Raw genomic sequence first — 24,537 nt, 5'->3', positions numbered from 1 at the left:
CGGACGCAACGGATTCTATGGGTTGGGGCCTTGAGATGAGATAAACCTCACTATCTGGAGCTCATTATCAGAGCTCAATCTCATGAGAATGAGACAAAGCTTTCTGCATACCACCCAATAAACTCTGTACTATGAGAGAAATATGGTAGATAACAAATGTTGATTCTTCCGATGAGTTTTCTTTAAGAATTTTTTGAACGCAGGGTAAAGAATCAAATTTATTTGCTTGTAGAGACACGGACCATTACCGGAGTTTTCCGAGAAGTCTATAAATAGCCCACTTGATTTTGTCTTCTGCAGTTATAATGTTTCCTCGCTTTCTTGGAGGCTTTTATTTAGGATATTCAAGTGGTCAACAATGATTAAAAAATCAGTTTTTGGACAGATCTAAGTCAAAAAATAAATTGATTTTTGCACCAAACGAAAACCTCATTGGTCTTGCCCCGGGGCCTCGGCAACTCAACGTGCTCCTCTGTAAACCCTATTAATTTACGGTCATGTTACTTGAAATAACAATACATTTTTTCTAAGATCAATATGTAACAAGGTTTTTTTGGAATATCCATTCTTACAGGTTTGTCTTTATAACCTTATTATAATATTTAGTTCCACCTTATCTGATAGGTAACTACATTAGTATTGTCAATGCCAAAAAAAAAGGTTTAAAGGATTTATTCGTTTTTCTATTTTCTTTCTTAAGAGAAGTACAACAAATTTTGTTCACGTAATTATTTAGCTCATTTGTTTGATAAATTACTATCATATCGATCATAAACAAACATACGAGTATACATGTTAACTTTGAAAATGATTTTGTTTTTATAATTTACAATTCAATTGAACAATATTCTATTCTTCATGTATCCAAAAATAACAAAACAAAGAGAAAAATTCTAACCAATATGTTGATAAATAAGATTGCTAAACAGTTAATACATAGAAGATACTTAATGACATTTAAAATAGTAAGAATGATACGCGAGTCCTACGAGCGTCGCCTTTGGCTCTTCGAGCCATTCCGTACTGTCACATGCTGCCTTCAGTACTATTTGTAGAACCCTTTGAATCCATCATCATGCCACTTCCACCTTCTTCATCTTTTATAGCTCCCGATCCTGTCCGACTTGTTAATCCAGTGAAATCTAATTTGTACTAAAGAAAATAAAAAACGATTATTCAATAAATTTTATAAATTTTAATTTAAATAAAAATAACGTATAAGCATACAGTTTGAATATTTTAATTATGTAATTATTTTTTGGCCTACAGGTTTTTATTTATAATTTCTAGCGATAGAAAAACATCATGGATCTTACCTCTATTTAAAAAACATGTAACACCTGAATGTATTACACAATCAACTTCTAAATTTTTTGTTAGGTATCATTTTCAATTGGTAAATAAGTCTTTGAAGCCCAAGCCAACCGGAAATATGCCATGTAAGCGACTACAGTTTTCCATTATTTTTCGAAAACATACGATCTCAATCAGTAAAACTGGTGTGTCCTGCAGACCACCTCTACTACCCGGGATGGTATTCTTGTGAAAAACGGTACCGGGGGCACTTGGCCAATGCATGTTAACTTTGCCTCACAGATCAAAAGCGTTTGATCAAAGATCATATAACTAGTAAAGATGTCGCACGTAGAACAAACCATAAACAAAAAATACCAAGACTGGAAACTCGGCGGTCAACTGACGTTTGCCTACAAGCTGCGAGGTGTGGTGAATGTCGTGAACCTATCGTTGTGTTCGTGTTGGATGTGTGGTGAATGTCGTGAATCTATAAATGTGTGCGTGTTAACGTCATTTACCAACGTGGTGGCTTTCACATATATTCACAGACAACACTGTACACAAAAGGGTTTTGGGGGGAAAGACGTATGAAAGTTTCCAGTCTTGGTATTTTTTGTTTATGCCGCACGGCAAAACGATCCTTTTTGTTATCATTTGTTCCTATTCAACTTACATCTCGGTCCTTCGCATTTAAGAAATCTATTAAAAATAACTCTCTCTTTCCCACTCATGATAAGAACTTTTTTAATGTTGCGAAGGATTTCTGCATTATAATGATTTGGACCTATTGACAATTTGAGGGTTGAAATTCATTTTCACACAATTTTGCTCATACACTCTTGTCATATATATATCTAAAATTATTCTTATTTAAATTATTATTTTGAATCATGTGTTAATATCAGTTTCCTGAATAATTTAACAAAAAAAAAAATTATTTAATAGGTACCTTCTCGCAGACAAATGTACTTTTTTTTCTTTTCCTTATTCGTATCAACATTTAACTACTATCTCGCTTCCTCTCATTAAATAAATTCATCTATAAAAATCAACCCTCTCTTTTCTACGCAGTCATCGAAAAATTTTAAAATGTTTCTCAACAATTTAATTCTTGGATACATGTTTTGGACCTATGGGTAAAATCTGATGGTAGAAAATTTCAAGCACAGAAGTTTGTTCCATAAACAAAAAATACCAAGACTGGAAACTTTCGTACGTCTTTCCCCCCAAAACCCTTTTGTGTACAGTGTTGTCTGTGAATATATGTGAAAGCCACCACGTTGGTAAATGACGTTAACACGCACACATTTATAGATTCACGACATTCACCACACATCCAACACGAACACAACGATAGGTTCACGACATTCACCACACCTCGCAGCTTGTAGGCAAACGTCAGTTGACCGCCGAGTTTCCAGTCTTGGTATTTTTTGTTTATGCCGTGCGGGTATATATATTTTTTCACAACTGGATTGCTTCGCACAAGCAGGGCGAAGACGAGATGGCTAGTTTTAAAGATTGATGGAAAAAAGAAGCAAAAACAACTTTTGCAAGTGACTGGTGTGCTTGAGGTGGGTAGGTATAGGTAGGTATACGTGTAAGCAGAAGAAGGTTGATAAGTTTTTTTTTTGGTTTTAATTTTTTTTCGATGGTAGCTAGATATTTAGATATTTTTTTAAGTGGAGGGTGGTTTTCTATTTCTATATTTTTGTTTCGTTTTTGAATAATCGCAAATGCACAGGCGCATTGCTTTTAGGTGTAAGTACACGTAATATGTAGGTAGGATTTTATTTCCTTTGCGACAGCAATTATTGTCCTTGAAAAATGTAGTTGATTGTATTTTGGTTGGAAAAAGAAATTCAAACAAGTGGTAGGTAGGAAGTGATAAAAATGATCATTCTTGGTTTGTTGTTATTTTCTTTAGTGAGGTAGGTTATGTAGGTATCTATTGATATTGAAAGATTTATTTAGTGTGGATCAGAACTGTAAAAAGTTCTATTTAAAAATGCATTTGAAATTAAAAATAAATGATTGCAACCAAAAATATTTTGCATAAAAAAATGTTATTGCAACTGAAGAATACCTAGGTATTTGGATTGAAAATTAAATTTTTATTGCAACTGAAAATATTTTGCACACAAAAAAAATTAAAAATGTTGCATTAAATATTTGTTCATGATCTTAGGCGATTAACTTTGCATTTATGTTATTTTGCAATTATTAAAAATATACTATTGGAGATACAAAGTTGTAGGTAGGGGACATTTTTTTGACAATTTGAAAAATGCCATTTGAAAGATAATGAAAAAAAAAATTAAGGGTCTCTGCGTTTCAAAATATGAATTTTTGAAAAACTAAAAACCTTTTTAGGGGCAGGTATTTTTGGGTGATTTTTAATGTTTAGCAATTTTTCGGAGCTTTCAAAAAATCTGAAATCGTGTGGCTACAATCTAAAAAGGTTTTTAGTTTTTCAAAAATTCATATTTTGAAACGCAGAGATCCTTAATTTTTTTTTCATTATCTTTCAAATGGCATTTTTCAAATCGTCAAAAAAATGTCCCCTACCTACAACTATGTCAAAGGTCTACTTCATGTTTTAGTTTAAGAAAATAGTTTATAACTTAGTTTTGAAATTTTCAATACCTTCGTTAGCCTTCCAATAAATGTATCCACCAATTTAAAAAAAAAATCAGTTTTCTACAACGTTGCTTTTAGAAAATAGTCACTTTATTGCAATTTCGTTTTACCCCTATTTAATGATTGAATTTTTAAGAATCCTTTTGTGGTATTCACCTTTACATTATTACCTTTCAAATAAGTTATAGAAGATTTTTGTATCTCCAATAGTATATTTTTAATAATTGCAAAATAACATAAATGCAAAGTTAATCGCCTAAGATCATGAACAAATATTTAATGCAACATTTTTAATTTTTTTTGTGTGCAAAATATTTTCAGTTGCAATAAAAATTTAATTTTCAATCCAAATACCTAGGTATTCTTCAGTTGCAATAACATTTTTTTATGCAAAATATTTTTGGTTGCAATCATTTATTTTTAAATTCAAATGCATTTTTAAATAGAACTTTTTACAGTCCTGATCCACACTAAATAAATCTTTCAATATCAATAGATACCTACATAACCTACCTCACTAAAGAAAATAACAACAAACCAAGAATGATCATTTTTATCACTTCCTACCTACCACTTGTTTGAATTTCTTTTTCCAACCAAAATACAATCAACTACATTTTTCAAGGACAATTGCTGTGGCAAAGGAAATAAAATCCTACCTACATATCTGTGGCAACAAGGAATAACAACATAAGTCAACTTATGTCGAAATTGAGATTTTCACAAAATCTGATGCACAATAAGCGATTCTATCTACCATATTTTTTTCGTATTTTTATCTTAAGCGGTTTTTGAATTACAGGTAAAAGGAAAATGACATTAGCATTGAGTTCTTATGGGAAGCCAAACTTTCAAAACGCTCTCCTGAAAAGTTGTAAAAACTGACTTATGTTGTTTTTCCTTGTTGCCACAGATATTACGTGTGTACTTACACCTAAAAGTAGAGATGGGTAGTTCCGGAGCCAAATAGTTCCTGGAACTAGTTCCTCACTCGGAACTAGTTCCACTCGTTCCACAAAATTAATTTAAACAGTTCCATCGTTCCGACACAGCCACACACAAAAGAAAGAAAGAAGAAGAGGAACAAGAAACAAAACGAAAGCGAACATGTCTCTGTCTCTATTTGAAATACACAATACACACACGCATGTCATAGAATTCTCATCCAAAGCCAACACACATGGATGCGAACGAGTTGAGCGTAAAAAATTCACAAACCAAAACCACAACTACACTCTTATGAATCATGCTCATGGACATGGAACTACATTAATAGTTCCAGTTTCATGTTTTCCATCAGGAAAAAATTCTTGATAGTTCCGCGGAACTAGTTCCAACAACTAGAAGGAAAAAATATTCAATTTCATACTATCTCTTTTTTTGATGAATTTTCTTGAAAAAAAAACTCAAATTCTTGATAGTTCCGCGGAACTAGTTCCAGGAACTAGAAGAAAAAATATTCAATATCATACTATTTCTTTTTTTGATTCATTTTCCTGAAAAAAACTCAAATTCTTGATAGTTCCGCGGAACTAGTTCCAGGAACTAGATTTAAAATCATAGTATTTCTTTTTTTGATGCATTTTCTTGAAAAAAACTCAAATTCTTGATAGTTCCGCGGAACGAGTTCCAGGAACAAGAACGAAAAAATATTCAATATCATACTATTTATTTTTTGGTGCATTTTCCTAAAAAAAAACTCAAATTCTTGATAGTTCCGCGGAACTAGTTCCAGGAACTAGATTTAAAATCATAGTATTTCTTTTTTTGATGCATTTTCTTGAAAAAAAAAACTAAAATTCTTGATAGTTCCGAGGAACTAGTTCCAGGAACTAGATTTAAAATCATAGTATTTCTTTTTTTGATGCATTTTCTTGAAAAAAAAACTGAAATTCTTGATAGTTCCGAGGAACTAGTTCCAGGAACTAGATTTAAAATCATAGTATTTCTTTTTTTGATGCATTTTCTTGAAAAAAAAACTGAAATTCTTGATAGTTCCGAGGAACTAGTTCCAGGAACTAGATTTAAAATCATAGTATTTCTTTTTTTGATGCATTTTCTTGAAAAAAAAAACTAAAATTCTTGATAGTTCCGAGGAACTAGTTCCAGGAACTAGATTTAAAATCATAGTATTTCTTTTTTTGATGCATTTTCTTGAAAAAAAAACTGAAATTCTTGATAGTTCCGAGGAACTAGTTCCAGGAACTAGATTTAAAATCATAGTATTTCTTTTTTTGATGCATTTTCTTGAAAAAAAAACTGAAATTCTTGATAGTTCCGAGGAACTAGTTCCAGGAACTAGATTTAAAATCATAGTATTTCTTTTTTTGATGCATTTTCTTGAAAAAAAACTGAAATTCTTGATAGTTCCGAGGAACTAGTTCCAGGAACTAGATTTAAAATCATAGTATTTCTTTTTTTGATGCATTTTCTTGAAAAAAAAACTGAAATTCTTGATAGTTCCGCGGAACTAGTTCCAGGAACTAGTTCCGACCGAAAAAAGAACCGTTCCGTGTTCGTTCCGGCTTTGGAACTGTTTTGCGCATCTCTAAACTAAATTGCAAAAAAAAACAACAAAAACAAAAAACCAACCCAAATATGTACAAGTAGGTACATATTCCTTATTCTTTCTTTCTCTTCTAATAGATCTTTTGTGAGTAGGTTAGGTACTGAACTACTGAGTAAGTTTTTTTTGTTGTTTTTTTTTTTCATGAACCGTTCTCGTTGAGCCGGACTGACCAGCGTCAACCGTATTTTCTTTTGATAGAAAGAAACAAAAAACGTGCTCCAGGAAGACTCGATACTCGATGTATGTGTACAACGGTCTTGAGTGGTAATCTTATCTGAGTTCTATTTTCTTTGGTGCTCTTTTACTTCAAAACGCCGATTTTCTGTTAGCCTTTCCATTTTTTTAATTGAGAAACAATATTGCAACACCACAGATCACCTTATGCTCATATTTTTATTCCTCATCCTAACCTACCTTATGAAAAAAATATTAGAGAAAAAAATGCATTTATTGTTCGGGTTGTTTTTTTTAAATACGTGCACAATCCGTCTGCACATACACAGCTCTATTTTTCTTCCAAAAATCCCGCCTTAAAAAAGAAACAGTTAAAACGGGATTTTGCAATGCAAAAACACAACAAAAATACAAGAACAAAAATCAAAGATACAGAAAAATAACGATTCCAACTCAAGACCGTTATGCCCATGATTTTTTTTCTTTTCTATCCATACAAAAAGATCTTCTCGCTCGGTCTGAGTGAGAGCCGTGAAAACACATGATACTCAATTTCAAAGACCACGTAAAAGAGAATCAGAGAATAAAGAATCAAAATTCCAAAGAGAAAAAAAGCATTTTAAATTTTCTCAAATTTTTCATTGAAAAAAGCTCTTCAAAGTGGTGATTTTCAGTTTCATATGTCACTTTTTTCTATGAAGATGAGATATCTGTATATAATTATTTGTGATAAAAGTAAGGGTACCATCAGATAGTGCTCAGTAAATACTACAAGACCTCATCATTAGTTTATTTTTGACGAAAAGTGGACATGCGTGTTTTTCCCCTGGACCCTTCATGTCTTTATTCGGGGTCAACCCATTTTATCATGGGACAACCTATCATGAGACATCCTACGACAACTTATCATGAGCAACCTATCATGACGCAACTGATCATGATCATACGGTTTGATTCGAACAAATTCATTTTTAGTTCATTCTATTTGACTCCTCCTTTTTTGGAAGGATTTCTATTTGGTGGTTGTTTTTATTTATTTTTTTTTTATTTTTGAGGTTTAGTTTTTTTTAGACGGAATTTTGCGTTGATTGATATGTGCGAAGGGTGTTTGGTTTTTTGCAATTTTTTTTGTGTTTTTTTATGAAGGGAATGAGAAGTAGGTAGGGAGTCCCTACTAGGGACATAGTTTTTTTTATCTTCTATATAGGATGTGATTATGTACCTTACGGCTTTTTTATGAATTTAGGGTGTGTGGTCTAGGTGGTTTTCGTGGGAAGGAAAGACGTATGGTTTATTAAGTATAACTATATAGAGCGAGGGAGAAAAAAATGTGTCAAGATCTTTATTCTTGCTTTTTTTTGCATGAACGAAATGAGAGGTAACGTATGTATATAAGTAGGGATATACTGATTTTTTTGCATTGTGTCTGCGAAAATAATAGGTGGGGAACTATTGATTTATATGGTTAATTTTTTTTGTTTTGCCTTGTAAAGTGGAACACACTTACCTACCTACATGTTTCTTTTTTTTCCATAGGTAGGCACCAACATTGGTATTTTATATTGGACACACGACAGATTTTGTATTAATGTTTGAAAGACAGAAATCCAAGGCCAACTAGTTTTCATTCTACAATACCTGCCTAGGTACCTATAATGTCTATATTACGAAGGGATATGGCTACACAAAAAGCCATTTTCATTTTTTGTCCGTTATTCTTATTACCAACCTATCTTACATTTTTCTTGTTATACCTTCTTTTAACCCTTTCGGACTCAGCGTTATTCTCATGTAACATTTTTTTTTAAATTCTTAAAAAAATATTAAATTAAACAATTTTTTAGGTTTCGATGGCTTAATTGAAAGATAATAATGCCTAGTTATTGCATTATTACAAAAAGTTAGTCAAATATCATAGCTACCTTTAAATTTTTTTAATCGAAAAAGGGACTGAAATTCACATTTTTTTTTTTTTTGCAAAAAAAACTTTTTTATACATGCTCATAATTTTGAAAAAAAGATATAAAAAATGTTAATGCAGAAAGTGTTTTACTTTTTTGCTAAGAAGAAGTAGCATACATTATAGATTCATAAAAAGTTGTTTTCTCAGTTCTCCGACGTTTTTTGGTGGTCTAGGCAGTGCATGTTTCTTACATGTAACATGAGAATAACACATTAGTTTTGCTATTTATTATTTTGGAAAATAACTTTTTGCTATTCATATCTCGTAGTTGTGATTTTTTTGACCCGATAATACGGAAAAAACATTTTTTAATATTGATTTTCATAGCTTGGGTTCGAAAGGGTTAAACCATTAAAAATATTTTTGCCGATTGGTGCCTATTCTTAGTGTTAACAGTAGGTACCTATGGTATGTACCTAGGGGGGGGGGGCACAAGGTACTGATTGGCAAAAAAATCAGCAATAACAGTTAGAAATAAAGTGAAGTATCATAAAACTTACTGACAAGCAGCGAATTTTAACGACGACGCACAGTGCGGTATTTTGTTCTAAAAAATGGCCAAAAATATTTGGGCACATTTCCACGTCAAATAGGTACCAAATAATAAAAAAGTTATTCGGAATTAAAAATTTTCATTTTCTTGGTACAGTTAAAGACACTTAAGTACTTACCCACTTACCTACCGATTAGCCGGGAGAAACAAAAATATTAAAAATCAAAAAATGTATGTACAATCCTGTGCTATAACTTTTCTTAAAGTTAGTAATTTATTCTTTATTTTATTTTTTGACTAAAATTGTTTCATTTAGCCCTGATTTTTCAATCGTCAGTTAGACTATCAGATGAATAAAAACTGCCAAATGTCAATATAAAAAAAACTTTTATTCCTAGGAATAAGCTCTATCTGAGGTTTATCTGACTATTGAAAAATTGGCCCTTAGCCCTGATTTTTCAATCGTCAGTTAGATTATAAGAAGAATAAAATGTCATCATAAAAAAAACTTTTATTCCTAGGAATAAGCTCTAACTGAGGTTTATCGGACTATTGAAAAATTGGCCCTAAATAGTTTTTGAAAAATTAAGTTTTAAAGATGAAATTTAGAAAAAAAAAATGTTTTCGTTTTTTAATTGATTTTGTATAAAATTTTGCTATATTATAGACATATTTATACCATTATTTAATAACCTGTAGTTTTTAGTCAAACACTAAAGACTTCATTCTAATAAATATTAAAGTTCCTAAGAATAAAAAAAAACTCAAACATGCTTTTTTCCCGGAAAACCCAGTTTTGTTTTTTTTTTATTTGAATTAAAATTTTCTTCATATCTAAAGAATATTGTGTTTAAATTGTAGGTTTATTGGAGCCAAATTGACCAAGTTATGAGGATTTTAATACTTCGCTTACGAACGTTTTAGTCCAGAGTTCAAAACTTTAAATCGTTCTCCCCACAACTAATGTTTTCAAAGCCGGTGCCACTCATAACTTCAAAACTACTGCACCGATTCTTTTGAAATTCGGAACCCTATTTCGGTACATATTTTTTTTTTCCTGAAGAAATTTTCTCAATAACATAATATTTATAAAAATCTATAAGTAAGGGTCGTGTTTGAGGAGCTTTTTTTTTCTTTATTTTCGGAGGTGCAATCTTGGCGAACTATTGAAATGCAAGATTGTTCTACATATCCGGCAGTTCAATAATATTATGTGCCCATGATAATGAAAGTGGACTAAGTCACTTTTTGCATTGTTTAAAGAAAAACTTACATATTAATTTTCTTATAACGATTTAATTATGTTTCTTTTATAAAATCACTAGAGGACAAAAAAGAAGTTTATTTACTGCAGCAAACTTTACCCCTTAAATAATAATTATTTTAAGGCTAGATTTGAGACCATTTTTGAGAGTGACTTTCATAATTAAGGGCACATATATCAATAATATATAGGTGTATGTAATGTTGTGGCGTGTTGCGCTATTTTATAAACACTAATGTTAAAAAAATAACGCAAACAGTGCTAATTTTTTAAGTGTGTAGTTACATCAACCCCTCCGTATGAAAAATATAGTTGTATATATGTATTTACAATAAAAATTTTTTTTAGAATACCGTTGATTTCTTCATTGTCGATGTCCATATAAAAATTTTTCACCAAAATCAATTTGACGTTTAAAAAAGAACACTTAGAAAATTCACTTTTTTTATATAACCCAAGAAATAGTCGTTTATTTATTTGTGAGGTGGAGGTTTTCATGAGAAAGGGATGCAACAAACAATAAAATTCGCATTTTCGGCCAGAAATCTACATCAGAATTTGAGTATTTAATTGATATAATTTATTAGATATATCATTAAATGTTACTTTTATTACATTTTCTTCACAAATAAACAATTAAAGTTCACAATTCATAAAATCGGAGAAGAAAAGAACACAGTTCTTAGTTCTGAAATTCCCCGGTGTGCACTCAGAAACAGAAAATCGAACTGGTCTATTGTTGACAACCAATGTCAAAGGATACGACGGATGAAAAAGTAGAAAGTTGGGCTACTTCTTCCGTCGAATCCGTCCGTCTCCGTCCGATCCGTCGCTTATGGGTCGCTTCCCATGAGAACGTGTGTATTTTATGGAGCTGTCAGTTGAAAACTTCGACGGAACGGACGCAACGGATTCTATGGGTTCGGCCCTTAAAGATCTTGGCACATTTTTCTATCCCTCGCTCTATATATACAATACACAATAGACACCACACCATACGTCTCGAATGATTTTTTTCTAAGCCACACACCCCAAAATCATAAAAAAAATATTTGCAATAACCCACATAGGAAGGAAAACAATGCAAAAAAATCAGTATATCCCTACTTATATACATACCTATGTTCCCTCTCATTTTGTTCATGCAAAAAAAAGCAAGATAAAGATCTTGACACATTTTTTTCTCCCCCGCTCTATATCGTGGGCACAACGCCAAAACCACGAATCTGCAAAATTGTAGTTTTGAGAAAAACGGCTTCTAAGTTTTGGAAACTCATGCAATCTTATGGAAACCCGTGCAACGAAAATTGATATTTTAGGCTTTTAGCACAAATAATTATATACAGATATCTCATCTTCATAGAAAAAAGTGACATATGAAACTGAAAATCACCACTTTGAAGAGCTTTTAAAAAAGCTCTTTTCAATGAAAAATTTGAGAAATTTTAAAATGCTTTTATTTCTCTTTGGAATTTTGATTATTTATTCTCTGATTCTCTTTTACGTGGTCTTTGAGAGTGAGTATCATGTGTTTTCACGGCTCTGCCTCAGACCGAGCGAGAAGATCTTTTTGTATGGATAGAAAAGAAAAAAAATCATGGGCATTAGAGATGCGCAAAACAGTTCCAAAGCCGGAACGAACATGGAACGGTTCTTTTTTCGGTCGGAACTAGTTCCGGGAACTAGTTCCTTGGAACTATCAAGAATTTGAGTTTTTTTTTCAGGAAAATGCATCAAAAAAGAAATGGTTATGAAATTAAATATTTTTTCCTTCTAGTTCCGCGGAACTATCAAGAATTTGAGTTTTTTTTCAGGAAAATGCATAAAAAAAAATAGTATCGAATTGAATATTTTTTCCTTCTAGTTCCTGGAACTAGTTCCGCGGAACTATCAAGAATTTAAGTTTTTTTTTTAGGAAAATGCATCAAAAAAAAAAATAGTATGAAATTGAATATTTTTTCCTTCTAGTTCCTGGAACTAGTTCCGCGGAACTATCAAGAATTTAAGTTTTTTTTTTCAGGAAAATGCATCAAAAAAAAAAAAATAGTATGAAAATGTTTTTTCCTTCTAGTTCCTGGAACTAGTTCCGCGGAACTATCAAGAATTAGAGTTTTTTCAGGAAAATGTATCAAAAAAGAAATAGATTGAAAATAAATATTTTTTCCTTCTAGTTCCTGGAACTAGTTCCGCGGAACTATCAAGAATTTGCGTTTTTTTTCAGGAAAATGCATAAAAAAAAAAAAAAAGTATCGAATTGAATATTTTTTCCTTCTAGTTCCTGGAACTAGTTCCGCGGAACTATCAAGAATTTAAGTTTTTTTTTTCAGGAAAATGCATAAAAAAAAAAAAAAATGAAAATGTTTTTTCCTTCTAGTTCCTGGAACTAGTTCCGCGGAACTATCAAGAATTTGAGTTTTTTTTCAGGAAAATGCATAAAAAAAAAAAAAAAATAGTATCGAATTGAATATTTTTTCCTTCTAGTTCCTGGAACTAGTTCCGCGGAACTATCAAGAATTTAAGTTTTTTTTTTCAGGAAAATGCATCAAAAAAAAAAATAGTATGAAAATGTTTTTTCCTTCTAGTTCCTGGAACTAGTTCCGCGGAACTATCAAGAATTAGAGTTTTTTCAGGAAAATGTTTCAAAAAAGAAATAGATTGAAAATAAATATTTTTTCCTTCTAGTTCCTGGAACTAGTTCCGCGGAACTATCAAGAATTTGAGTTTTTTTTCAGGAAAATGCATCAAAAAAAAAAAAAAATTGTATGAAATTGAATATTTTTTTCTTCTAGTTCCTGGAACTAGTTCCGCGGAACTATCAAGACTTTGAGTTTTTTTCAGAAAAATGCATCAAAAAAGAAATAGTATGAAATTAAATATTTTTTCCTTCTAGTTTCTGGAACTAGTTCCGCGGAACTATCAAGAATTTGAGTTTTTTCAGTATGAAATTGAATTTTTTCCATCTTGTTCCTGGAACTAGTTCCGCGGAACTATCAAGAATTTTTTCCTGATGGAAGACATGAAACTGGAACTATTAATGTAGTTCCATGTCCATGAGCATGATTCATAAGAGTGTAGTTGTGGTTTTGGTTTGTGAATTTTTGACGCTCAACTCGTTCGCATCCATGTGTGTTGGCTTTGGATTAGAATTCTATGACATGCGTGTGTGTATTGTGTATTTCAAACAGAGACAGAGACATGTTCGTTTTCGTTTTGTTTCTTGTTGCTCTTCTTCTTTCTTTCTTTTGTGTGTGGCTGTGTCGGAACGATGGAACTGTTTAAATTAATTTTGTGGAACGATTGGAACTAGTTCCGAGTGAGGAACTAGTTCCAGGAACTATTTGGCTCCGGAACTACCCATCTCTAATGGGCATATCGGTCTTGACTCTTGAGTTGGAATCGTTATTTTTCTGTATCTCTGAAATTTGTTCTTGTATTCTTGTTGGGCCTTACCAATAATGAATCACTAAACACACGTTTAAGTACCGTCGCGTTAAATTGGGTGTGTACTAATAATCAAAATAAACACGCGTTTAACTAATTGTGCTTCTATTACCAGATCTATTACATTTGTTGTCAAAATGACATAATTGAAGTGGCATTTTTTGCATGTAATGTAATAATGAACAAAATGATAACTACAAAATACCTACATACCTTCATATATTTTTATTTTGATTGTAAAAGTTAAAAAATGGAGCCCAAGCAAGGAGGCCAAAAGTGCATAAAAAAAAAGTTCGTGAAGTACGACGATGAAAAATTTGCAGATCTGTTTTTTTTTTAACTGACTCAATACAATGGTGTAGCTGTGACTGTAGCTTGTAGTACTGCCAACATTTTACCGAGGGAAACAACAACAAAAGTTGGCGGCAGCTGAGCAAAAAGTTGAGAATTCTTCAACTTGCGCTACAAGCTACAGCCACAGCTACACCATTGTATTCAGGGGGTTAGTTTTCTTTTTCAGCCTTTTCTGAAAGTAATGAATATTTATTAATAAAAAGATAAATATTTATAAACAAATAAATTTTTTCCATTTACTTATTTAATTAATTGCCGCCAACATTATTAATTTTTCTCAATAACTTGTTGACTTGATAAATGTTTTTTTTTTATGTCAAATGACAGTACAAACCGTGCGTTTACATTTAACCGCGCGTTTATAGTTCAGTTTCCCAACTATAAAATTAACGTGGCGTTAACCCTTAACCTGACTATTAAATTGGTTATTGGTATGGAAAAATATTTAAAGCTCAGTTAAATATTTAACTGAGCTTTAATTTTGATTATTGGTAAGGCCCGTTGTGTTTTTGCATTGCAATATCGCGCTTCAACTGTTTCTTTTTTAAGGCGGGATTTTTGGAAGAAAAATAGAGCTGTGTGTGTGCAGACGGATTGTGGACGTATTTAAAAATAAAAACCTGAGCAATAAATGCATTTTTTTCTCTAATATTTTTTTCATAAGCTAGGTTCAGATTGAGATGAGGAATAAAAATATGAGGTGATCTGTGGTGTTGCAATATTGTTTGTCAATTAAAAAAATGGAAAGGCAAACAGAAAATCGTCGTATTTGAAGTATAAGAGCACAAAAGAAAATAGTACTCAGATACGATTACAACTCAAGACCGTTGTGCACATATCGTCGCCCTAGTATTGGAGTGCCGTATACGCCAAATTGCATTTTTTGAACTAGGTAGGTATGCAGTCGTATGTTTTCGAAGTTGCTCTTTTCAAATCTGCTATCCGTTTTTTTCTATCTTTTTTCGTTGCCGAAATATTCACTATTGTTTTGACAATAACAAGAAATTTTGGCATTTACGGCAAATTTTTCATGCAATGCAAGAAAATTTTGCGAATTGTTTTGACGTACGTTATGTTTTTTTTGACGTACGTGTATATGAATAAAATAAACTTCTGATTTTCATGGCGTATACGGCAAACTCATTTTGGACAAAAATTTATATATTTTGAAAACTAAACGAATTGCAGATGTCCAATAACATGTATATAAAAGACACATTTTAATTATATATCATACTAAAATATCAAAAAATACCAGCGGTTAGTTCTTTCGCAATTATCTTCCGAACATTTAAATGCGATTTCCCAAAAATCTTAAAATGGCGTATACGGCACTTCAATACTAGGGCGACGATATGTGTTTTTTTTTCTGTCCATAGAAGTAGACCTTGTAGCTCGAGTATCGAGTCGTCCTGGCGCACGTTTTTTGTTTCTTTCTATCAAAAGAATATACGGTTGACGCTGGTCAGTCTGCCTCAACGAGAACGATTCATTAAAAAAACAACACAAAAAACTTACTCAGTAGTTCAGTACCTACTCACAAAAGATCTATTAGAAGAGAAAGAAAGAATAAGGAATATGTACTAGTATCTACATACATATTTGGGTTGGTTTTTTGTTTTTGTTTGTTTGTTTTTTTTTGCAATTTAGTTTTGTTTTTGTTTCCTTGGATGGCGCGTTTAAGAAGATATTTGACAAAAACTTTTTCAAATTCCAAAAAAGTTTTTGTTTTCTTCCATTGATTCTTTATATAGGCACCCAATATGCATCCTCAGCAGCTCTGAACGTCATATTTTTTTTTGTTTTTACGTCAAAGACCGATTTTGCAACACCATCCTCTAAAAATAATGGTGTTGGCTACTTTAAAATGTGATTTCGCGGCACTTTAGCAATAGTAATTGACTAAAAATACGTTATTTTTATTAAAACCAATAATTTCAGCAAAAATATATGTTTATATTTACCCCCAGAATACGTTGTTTACATTTACCCATTATGAAAAATATTCTGGGGTGAATGTAAACACATGCAAATCGACATAAATGTCTTGTATTTTAAAATTTGTTTGTTTCATATAGAATCTACATCAAAATTAAAAACTAAAAAGTATTTGCAAATTATACTGACTTAATTGAATCTGCAAAAATATTTAATTTTTCTGGAAGACTAACGACTTGTTTAAAAAATTATCTTTCACGGAAAATACGCTCATCGAATGAATTCTCTCTTGACATCAATGAGTTTTACGTATAAGTTAAAAGATACATGCGTCCGCGATTTGTACTTATGTATGTGTCAAAGAGATTTAACTGAAGCTTGTTATGAGCCATGTTCTCATTTACCCCTGTTTACATTTACCCACATTGACCCTATGCAAAAGGATTGTAAATGCATTTTAAGAAAGTAGGTAGGTACCTAGTACTACTTACCTGATCAATGAATGAAATTTTGTTCTTTAATATTTTTTCATAGGATAGGTTAGGGTTAGGAATATACAAATGAGATCTGGTTTTGGGATATATTTTGGAAATCAAGGAAAAAAGAATGCATGCACAGTTTTATTTGTTTGCGCATTGATTTGGTTTGTGTTTTTTTTTTGTCTTGTTGAACTGGGGTATGAAATCATGAGTATCTAATTAGGTAGGTGAAACAAGTCGGACTGGGGCAAAAGGGCCCGTCTGGCAAAACGAAAAAGGGGCATACAAAAAAAATTACAATACTACAAACATTTCTCGAAGAAGAAAAGAGATATTTAAGAGATTTAACGGATTTAGAAAGACAAGATTTAGTTCTTTTAGAAACCGTTACAAATTTATTTATAACAAATAAACGAATGCTAAGAAATAACCTCGAAAACTGATAAAAAGCGGCATTTTCGATATTCTAACGGGATTATCTCAAAAACGTGATGTGATAAAATTTTTTGACGGATTCGAGCTCAGCACCCAAAAAACCTATAGAAAAGTATATCTTGGTGTCTGTAACAAGAACCTTGTTGACCAGTGTTATCTATAAATCAAGAACAGCGGAAACGGAGAACATTCAAATGTCTGGTTTGTCTTTGATCCATATTGCAGAACCAAATTAAATACCTTACTACCTACTTAATTGGAAAAAAAAGGAAATAAATTCCTCCTTTATTTAGTTCTTTTATTTTTCATGTCTTGTAGATAAACGAAAGGAATTACACATTCTAATTTTGTTGTTGTTTCGTTTGTGTAGAGTTAAGAAAATTACTAATTTAACAATAAAATTATTTAGTGGAGTAACTGAAGCTAAAAAATGTTGTAAAGGGCGGAAACAGATCCGATATTCATGATCTTTTCTTACAAACGCCGTTAATTTAAAAATACTATTATCTCGATGAAAAATTGCTTGAAAAATTGCACTGCTTCCGTTTTGCTTTTAAAATTTAATTTACTTAAGACTTTAATTTGTGTTTTGTTGGGTTTTTTTTTCAAAAAAAATTCCTAAATGATATGAAAAGATTGCCTGAGTTATTTGAAGACATTATAAAAGCGGCAGAAGCAATTTTCTAACAAATTCACAAATTTCAAAATCAATTATACGGAAATTGAAAGCAGTGTATTTGAGAAACTGGTCCCCAAACTCAGAATTTTTAACTTATCTTTTGTTAATTTTTCGAAAATCACAAAATATTTTTCAATTTGGTTTTTTGTTTTTGTTTAAAAATGAATAAGAGCATCGAATTTAAAAAACTAAATTAGTACTTAATTACATGAAATTTTGAAAAAAATTACTTTGAAATTTTTTTTCAAAATTTTTATTTTAAAAATTAATTTTTCAAAAACTGTGCCATAAAATGGCTTTCTTTAAAATGTTTGTAAAATACTAGGGTTTTGGCTTTACAAAAAGGTGTAACACGTTATTGTGTTACACCCCCCCCCCCCCTCTCCCATACGATTTTTTTCTTGTCTCGACCTAACCTACACGCTCTAGCTTTTTGGCACATTACTCCTGAATCACCCTGTATAATTGAATATGGATAAAAAAAAAGCTTCAAAAAAATTCAAAAATTTTTGAGAAACCCTACCTTTTCTATAAAAGGTTTATTTTGGTCCTAAAGCAAATTTTCCCTCTACGGAATCACTCTTAGTTACCAATTTTCAAGTAGGAAAATCGCTACAGATCGAGATAGAGGCAGATAGTCAAAATTATTGCGAGACCCAATCTTTGCTTTTTGTTATCTCGAGTTCGATTTTTTTACGAAGTCTTAACTTTTCCGTAAATCGTAAACCGCAAGTAAAAAAATGAATTTAAATTTAAAAGAATATTTTTTGGAAAAAAAAAAAATTTAAGGGGTTATATCTAGTTGTAAGTGCGAAAAAACGTTCTTTTTTGCGGATTTTTTGTGAAGAGGCATTTCATTATACAAACATAAAGAATACATGTACATATAGCAAATTTAATGTATAAAAATAATTCGCTGTGTATTTAGAAAAATATTGGGTTCCGTTATTTTTGTAGTAGATCTCCTAGACGACCTCCAAAAAAAGCTGTCTGGCGGTGAGCAAGATATCTCTGATACAAATCACCCAAAATTGAAAAATCCAAAATATTCATTTCCAGGATAGACAAATGCAGGTAATGAACGAAGGAATAGTCAAAATTTTGATTTTTGACAAAATGGCGGCTTCTCAAAGACAAAAATCGTTTTTTTTCACGAAAATTTACACTTTAAAATGGCATAAAAAATCCAATTATTGTCAAAAACCTTTTTCCTTCGTTCATTACCTGACAAAAATATCAAAGAAAATTCAGTAAAAATTTCAAGCCGATCGGTCCAGCCGTTCCGGAGTAATCGTGCTCACCGCCAGACACATTTTTTTTGGAGGTCGTCTAGGAGATCTACTACAAAAATAACGGAACCCAATATTTTTTTAAATACATAGCGAATTCTTTTTATACATTAAATTTGCTATAGGGATATGTATTCTTTAGGTTTATATAATTAAATGCCTCTTTACAAAAAATCCACAAAAAAGAAGGTTTTTTTTGCACTTACAAGTAGATATAACCCCTTAATTGAAAAAAAAAAACGTTTATTGCAACTGAAAAAAATTGCATCAATAAAAAAAATTTTATAAGGTACAACAGAAAAATATTTTCATTAAAAAAATAATTATTGCAACTAAAATTGTAAGAAGTTCGACGAATATTAAAAATGAACTATTTATTGCCCACACCCCCACACTTTGCATTGATTATTTTTTTCTATGGAGATTTTTTTTTATCTGCAATAGGTACAATTTTTTTTAAGGCAAAATATTGTTTTTGTCAATAAAGATGGTGCAATAGTATTTTTTTAATGCGAAACAATATCAAGTTGCAGTAAATATTTGTTTTAAAAAAGATTTTTTACAACCCTGCTTTTTTTTCTTGCTTTCATCAAAAAAAATAAAGTTCATCTAAAAACTTGCTTACCTACCTATCCATCTACCAAAATTTTCACAGATTTAAGCGACGTATACACACCAGACACCACACTTGTGTGCACACCGGAGCGAACACACAAGTATCTTGTCTATGGGCCGGCCGCCTTATGCACGCTAACGTCATGTCGCCCAACGACATCGGCTTAATGTATAAGCAGATACGCACACTATGCTCATGTTCATATTTCACCAAAACTCTGCACCTCATATGTATGCCTATATGTCTACACACAATTGAACAATCTGATCGGTGCCCAGTGCCCATGAAATCTCAAAATCAGCCGACACTCTCTTATAAAATATTTTCAATTACATACAGTTTATGTACATATCGTCGGCGTAAAGCCAAATTGTTCTTAGTCCTTAAGGAATCCTATGTACCTACTTAGAACAATTTTGCTTTACGCCGACGATATATACCTATTTGAAATATTTCACAGCAGCTGATTGCTTAGAAAGTCAAAGACGAATTGAAATCACGTCTATCTACCCACTGCACTCCTTATTTTATTTTCGCGGGAGAGTGAGTAAGGTCATGGTCGTAAGAGATCCTTTTTATTGTTCTCTTTTTCAATTAAAAAAAAAGCTTTTTTGTCGGCTGAAAAATTCTCTTCTCCTTTTTGATTCCAATTTAAAAAGCTCTTGTCGGCTGAAACGTGTCGGCTGGAAAAAAATTTGATGACAATTTTTTTTCTATGGGATGCGATATCTGTATATAATTGTCTGTGCTTTAGGCAACAGATGGAGGACTGGGGTCGATGCAGTGAATAGAGAAACCGATAACAAGGTTCATGACGCATTAAAGTGAAAATGTCAAAAAATGCAGATTCGCGGTTTTGGCTTTGTGCCGACGATATAGTTATACTTAATACACCATACGTCTTTCCTTCCACGAAAACCACCTAGACCACACACCCTAAATTCATAAAAAAGCCGTAAGGTACATAATCACATCCTATATAGAAGATAAAAAAAACTATGTCCCTACCTACTTCTCATTCCCTTCATAAAAAAACACACAAAAAAATTGCAAAAAACCAAACACCTTTCGCGCATATCAATCAACGCAAAATTCCGTCTAAAAAAACTAAACCTAAACCTCAAAAATAAAAAAATAAAGAAAAACAAAATCAAGGGTCGAAGGAGATGATTTTGTAGATTAAGGAATGTAAATCAGGTTGTTAGGGTGTAAAATACTAATTGGATATCTCATTTCGATATCTGAAAGAATATTTCCCCAGGACTTTGCCCTCAGACACCCCCATCCTCGCTGTCTACAATTAAGGTCACCACCTACTATAAATGGGTCGCTAAAGCCAAGTATCTTCCGATTTTAATATAAAAATTTAAGGGTCGCTACCATTCACTAAAGATTTAAGTAAAAAAAAAGATCAATTTCAACATTTTTTTTTTGTTACAATATCTACAAAGTACGCTTAAGACCTGAATTTTCAATCTTCTAATAAACAGTCAGTTAACTGTCTGACGAATTAATCAGATAAAAACATACAATCAGATGAAAACAATGAATTTTTCAATTAAGAAAGATCACTCAGATAGCTATTCTACTGAATAAAGGCTTAACTACATACACCACTTTTTGAAAAAGTACAAAAGTGAAAATATTTTTTTTCTGTCTAGCGCAGTTGTTTTGTGAAAAAGAGTATACAAATTGTTTATTAGACCAAAAAATAAGCTTTCTGCATCATTTATTTTAATTGTTCATCCCGAAAAACTATACGGAAATGCGTTTGAAAATTTTCACTTTTGTACTTTTTCACTTTTTGAGCCAATGTAGTTATGGCTTAACACAAAACACCCGAACCCTGCCTTCTCTAGCAAGTGACGTGGATTTTTGCGCTCTATTTAAAGTTCTTTATTTTGTTTATTCTCGTCGTAATTAATTAATTTATTGATTCTTTTACTTATTCTAATTAAAAGTACTGTTAAATTTGACTAAGTGTTAACTAAAATACAAGTGGTCTTTTAATAATTAACTTTTAAAAATTCACATTTTTCATTCTGTGTTTTGACAACCTCCATCCAGAGCTTTTTTTTTTTTTGTATTGAGTGGAAATAAAACTAATAAGAATAACTATCTATTTCATTCTCTGGTTTGTGGTATCATTCTATTGCATACTTCAGTGATTTGTATGCAATACTCTAGCAAATATATTCATATTGCATACTTTTGAAAATACAAAGCATACTTTCGGGATATGTGTGGTTTTATTATATAACATTGGAAATCACACAGGGCCGTAATCTTAATTGTACCCCAATAAAAAAAATAAAAAAAAAAAAATATATATATATATTATTATTTAAATTATTAATAGTGGTCATAATGTCTGTATGCGAGAAATGTTCTGAAATCTGTGACTTTATGATTGATTCTATCATGTGCCATGGTAACTGCCATAAAACATTCCACGTTAAGTGTATAGGCGCACCTTCTAGTTCAATTAAACTTTTTAACAAATCGAAACCGTTTTATTTTTTCTGCGTTAATTGTGACCCTTTTGCCCAATCTAACATTATTCGTGACGTTCTTTCTAACTCAAAGATGATAGATAGATTGCAAAACCAACTGCTCTACTCAAACGATAAAATTGAAAATATATCAAATATACCAATCTTAAAGCGTCAACAGACAAGAAGTGCATCTAAATCTCAAAATGCCCCTGTCGAAAATAAATCTAATAAACGCAAAAGTGAAGAACTAGATTTGACGTTAACAATCCCCTCGAAAAAACAATCACTTAACTCGCCCCTTGAATCTTCTCCATCCTCAGATTCATCTAATCAATGCTCCGCTACACCACCCACCTTACACGTAAATTCCTCTCAACCTCCAGCCCCACCCATCCCACCAGAATTAAATCAGCATTCATCTGAACAATCTGCAGCTTCAACTTCCAATCTCGCTCAGCTCTCTGTTTCAATGATTCAGCCTGCATCCACGCTACCTCCATTTGAACAGCCTCCAGCTTCAACTACTAATTGTGCTCAACATTCATCTGAACAGTCTGCAATAACTCTACTTCCCTCAGACCAATCTACAAATTCAAAGTCAAATCCTGTTCAACTTCCTGTTTCATCGACCAAACCTGCATCAACGTCACCTACAGCTTCATCAAGAATTCCTCCCGCCAACTAGTGATGGGAACTACCGAATAAAAACTATCAAACTATCGATAGTTATAAAATATTCATTCATTCGATAGTTTAAAATCATTCATTCATTCATTTAGTTACTATTTTCATTCGAATAGTTTTTTCGTTCGATTGTTTTTTATTCGATAGTTTTTTCATTCGAATAGTTTTTTCGTTCGATAGTTTTTTATTCGATAGTTTTTTCATTCGAATAGTTTTTTCGTTCGATAGTTTTTTATTCGATAGTTTTTTTATTCGAATAGTTTTTTCAAACGATAGTTTTTTTATTTGAATAGTTTTTTTATTAGATAGTTTTTTCATTTGAATAGTTTTTTTTATTAGATAGTTTTTTCATTTGAATAGTTTTTTCAAACGATAGTTTTTTCATTTGAATTTTTTTATATTCAGTTTTCTTTCAGTCCATTAGATTGTTTTTGTTTTTATTCAGTCATAATTTTATTTCTCTACTATTTTCTTTTTTCTCTTGATTTCACAATTTAATTGTAAATAATTTTATCTGCATTTGAAGGAAGGACTGAAGAAAGATGAATGATGATACACATATTGTGTGATCTTAATATTTTGCAAGTTTTTCAGGACTGAATTTATGTGTGCTGGAGTGCCCATATTTTCAAAATAAAGGCGGTAAAGAAGAAATAGAAAGGCGACAAGGTGCATGAAAAGAATAGAATTTATCTGTCGGTCAGTGTGGTATCATAAAAAAGTGACAAGAGAGAAAAAAATAACTCTTTGACCTGGAAAGCGGAACATGTTCATTGTTCAGCCAGTGCATAGTTTATGATCCTAATTAGTGGGAAAACCCATCATTTCAATCGCTTGACGAGACATGGCGCCGGAAGAAGCAAAACATTCGTGCACGCACAAACAGCAGGTATCTGTGTCAACAAGTGGATTTTGTAAAGGGTTGTTAATGGGTTAGACAAAAATATGATGCAACTGTCTGGTTGGTTTGGATTATTGTAGGTATATACTTCTGATATTTGCAATTTTGCATGTGGACGAGCAAAAATAGAAAGTGTAAGAAAGGGAAACAAATCCTTTCCATAATAATATTATGTTTCTTTTTGTGCGCAAATGTTTTGCCTCAGTGTGGGTTTTCCACTGATTTCGTTTTAATTTAAATCATATCATATTTTAGCAAAAATTGGGCTATCTTTTTGCAACATAGAAGAAATTTAGCAACAACCATCTTCCTTTCTGATTCAGTACTTGTTATTTTTTATTTAATGTAACCTCAGTTGAGAAATAGTATTTAAATTCTAGTTAAAAAACTGCAAACAGTGAAATAAAGTATGTCCTTTACAAGGTCAATATATTTTATTCGATAGTTTTTATTTGATAGTTTTATTCCATAGTTTTTATTCGAATGAATGAATGAATGAATGAACTATTCGATAGTTCAAATCATTCAGTTACTAACTATCGATAGTTAAAATCATTCGATAGTTCCCATCACTACCGCCAACCCATTCCGTATTGTGGATAACTTAGCATCGCCTATTGACTATGGATTAAAAATAGTTGAAGGACAAAAAACTCTTTTCATTTCGAAACTTGATCCCTCTACAAATGCTCTCGATGTAAAAAAACTACATTAAAACGAAAATTGGGACGCTACGTTTAACGCTCGTCGAGAAAATGATTCATCGTAACTTTGCAAAATATTCTTCGTTCGAGATCAAAGTTCCAGACTCAATATTCTATCTTCTT

The 24,537-nt window shown here is 31.7% G+C and overlaps 1 protein-coding gene across 1 annotated transcript in view; it reads right to left on the bottom strand.

Moving 5' to 3' along the window:
- Window positions 1-661: 661 nt before the first annotated feature.
- Window positions 662-24,537, bottom strand: part of LOC129907788 (alpha-catulin) — a 392,337-nt gene continuing 368,461 nt past the window's right edge. The window contains exon 6 of the mRNA XM_055984164.1: window positions 662-1,152. Within this exon, the coding sequence (XP_055840139.1) occupies window positions 1,027-1,152 (126 nt within the window). The 3' untranslated portion in view covers window positions 662-1,026. The remainder of the gene's footprint in view (window positions 1,153-24,537) is intronic.

The sequence above is a fragment of the Episyrphus balteatus genome, chromosome 1, assembly GCF_945859705.1.
Source record: "Episyrphus balteatus chromosome 1, idEpiBalt1.1, whole genome shotgun sequence".
Classification (NCBI taxonomy): Eukaryota; Metazoa; Arthropoda; class Insecta; order Diptera; family Syrphidae; genus Episyrphus; species Episyrphus balteatus.
Note: the sequence above shows the minus strand (reverse complement) of the source record. Positions and strands in the feature narration are given on the sequence as shown.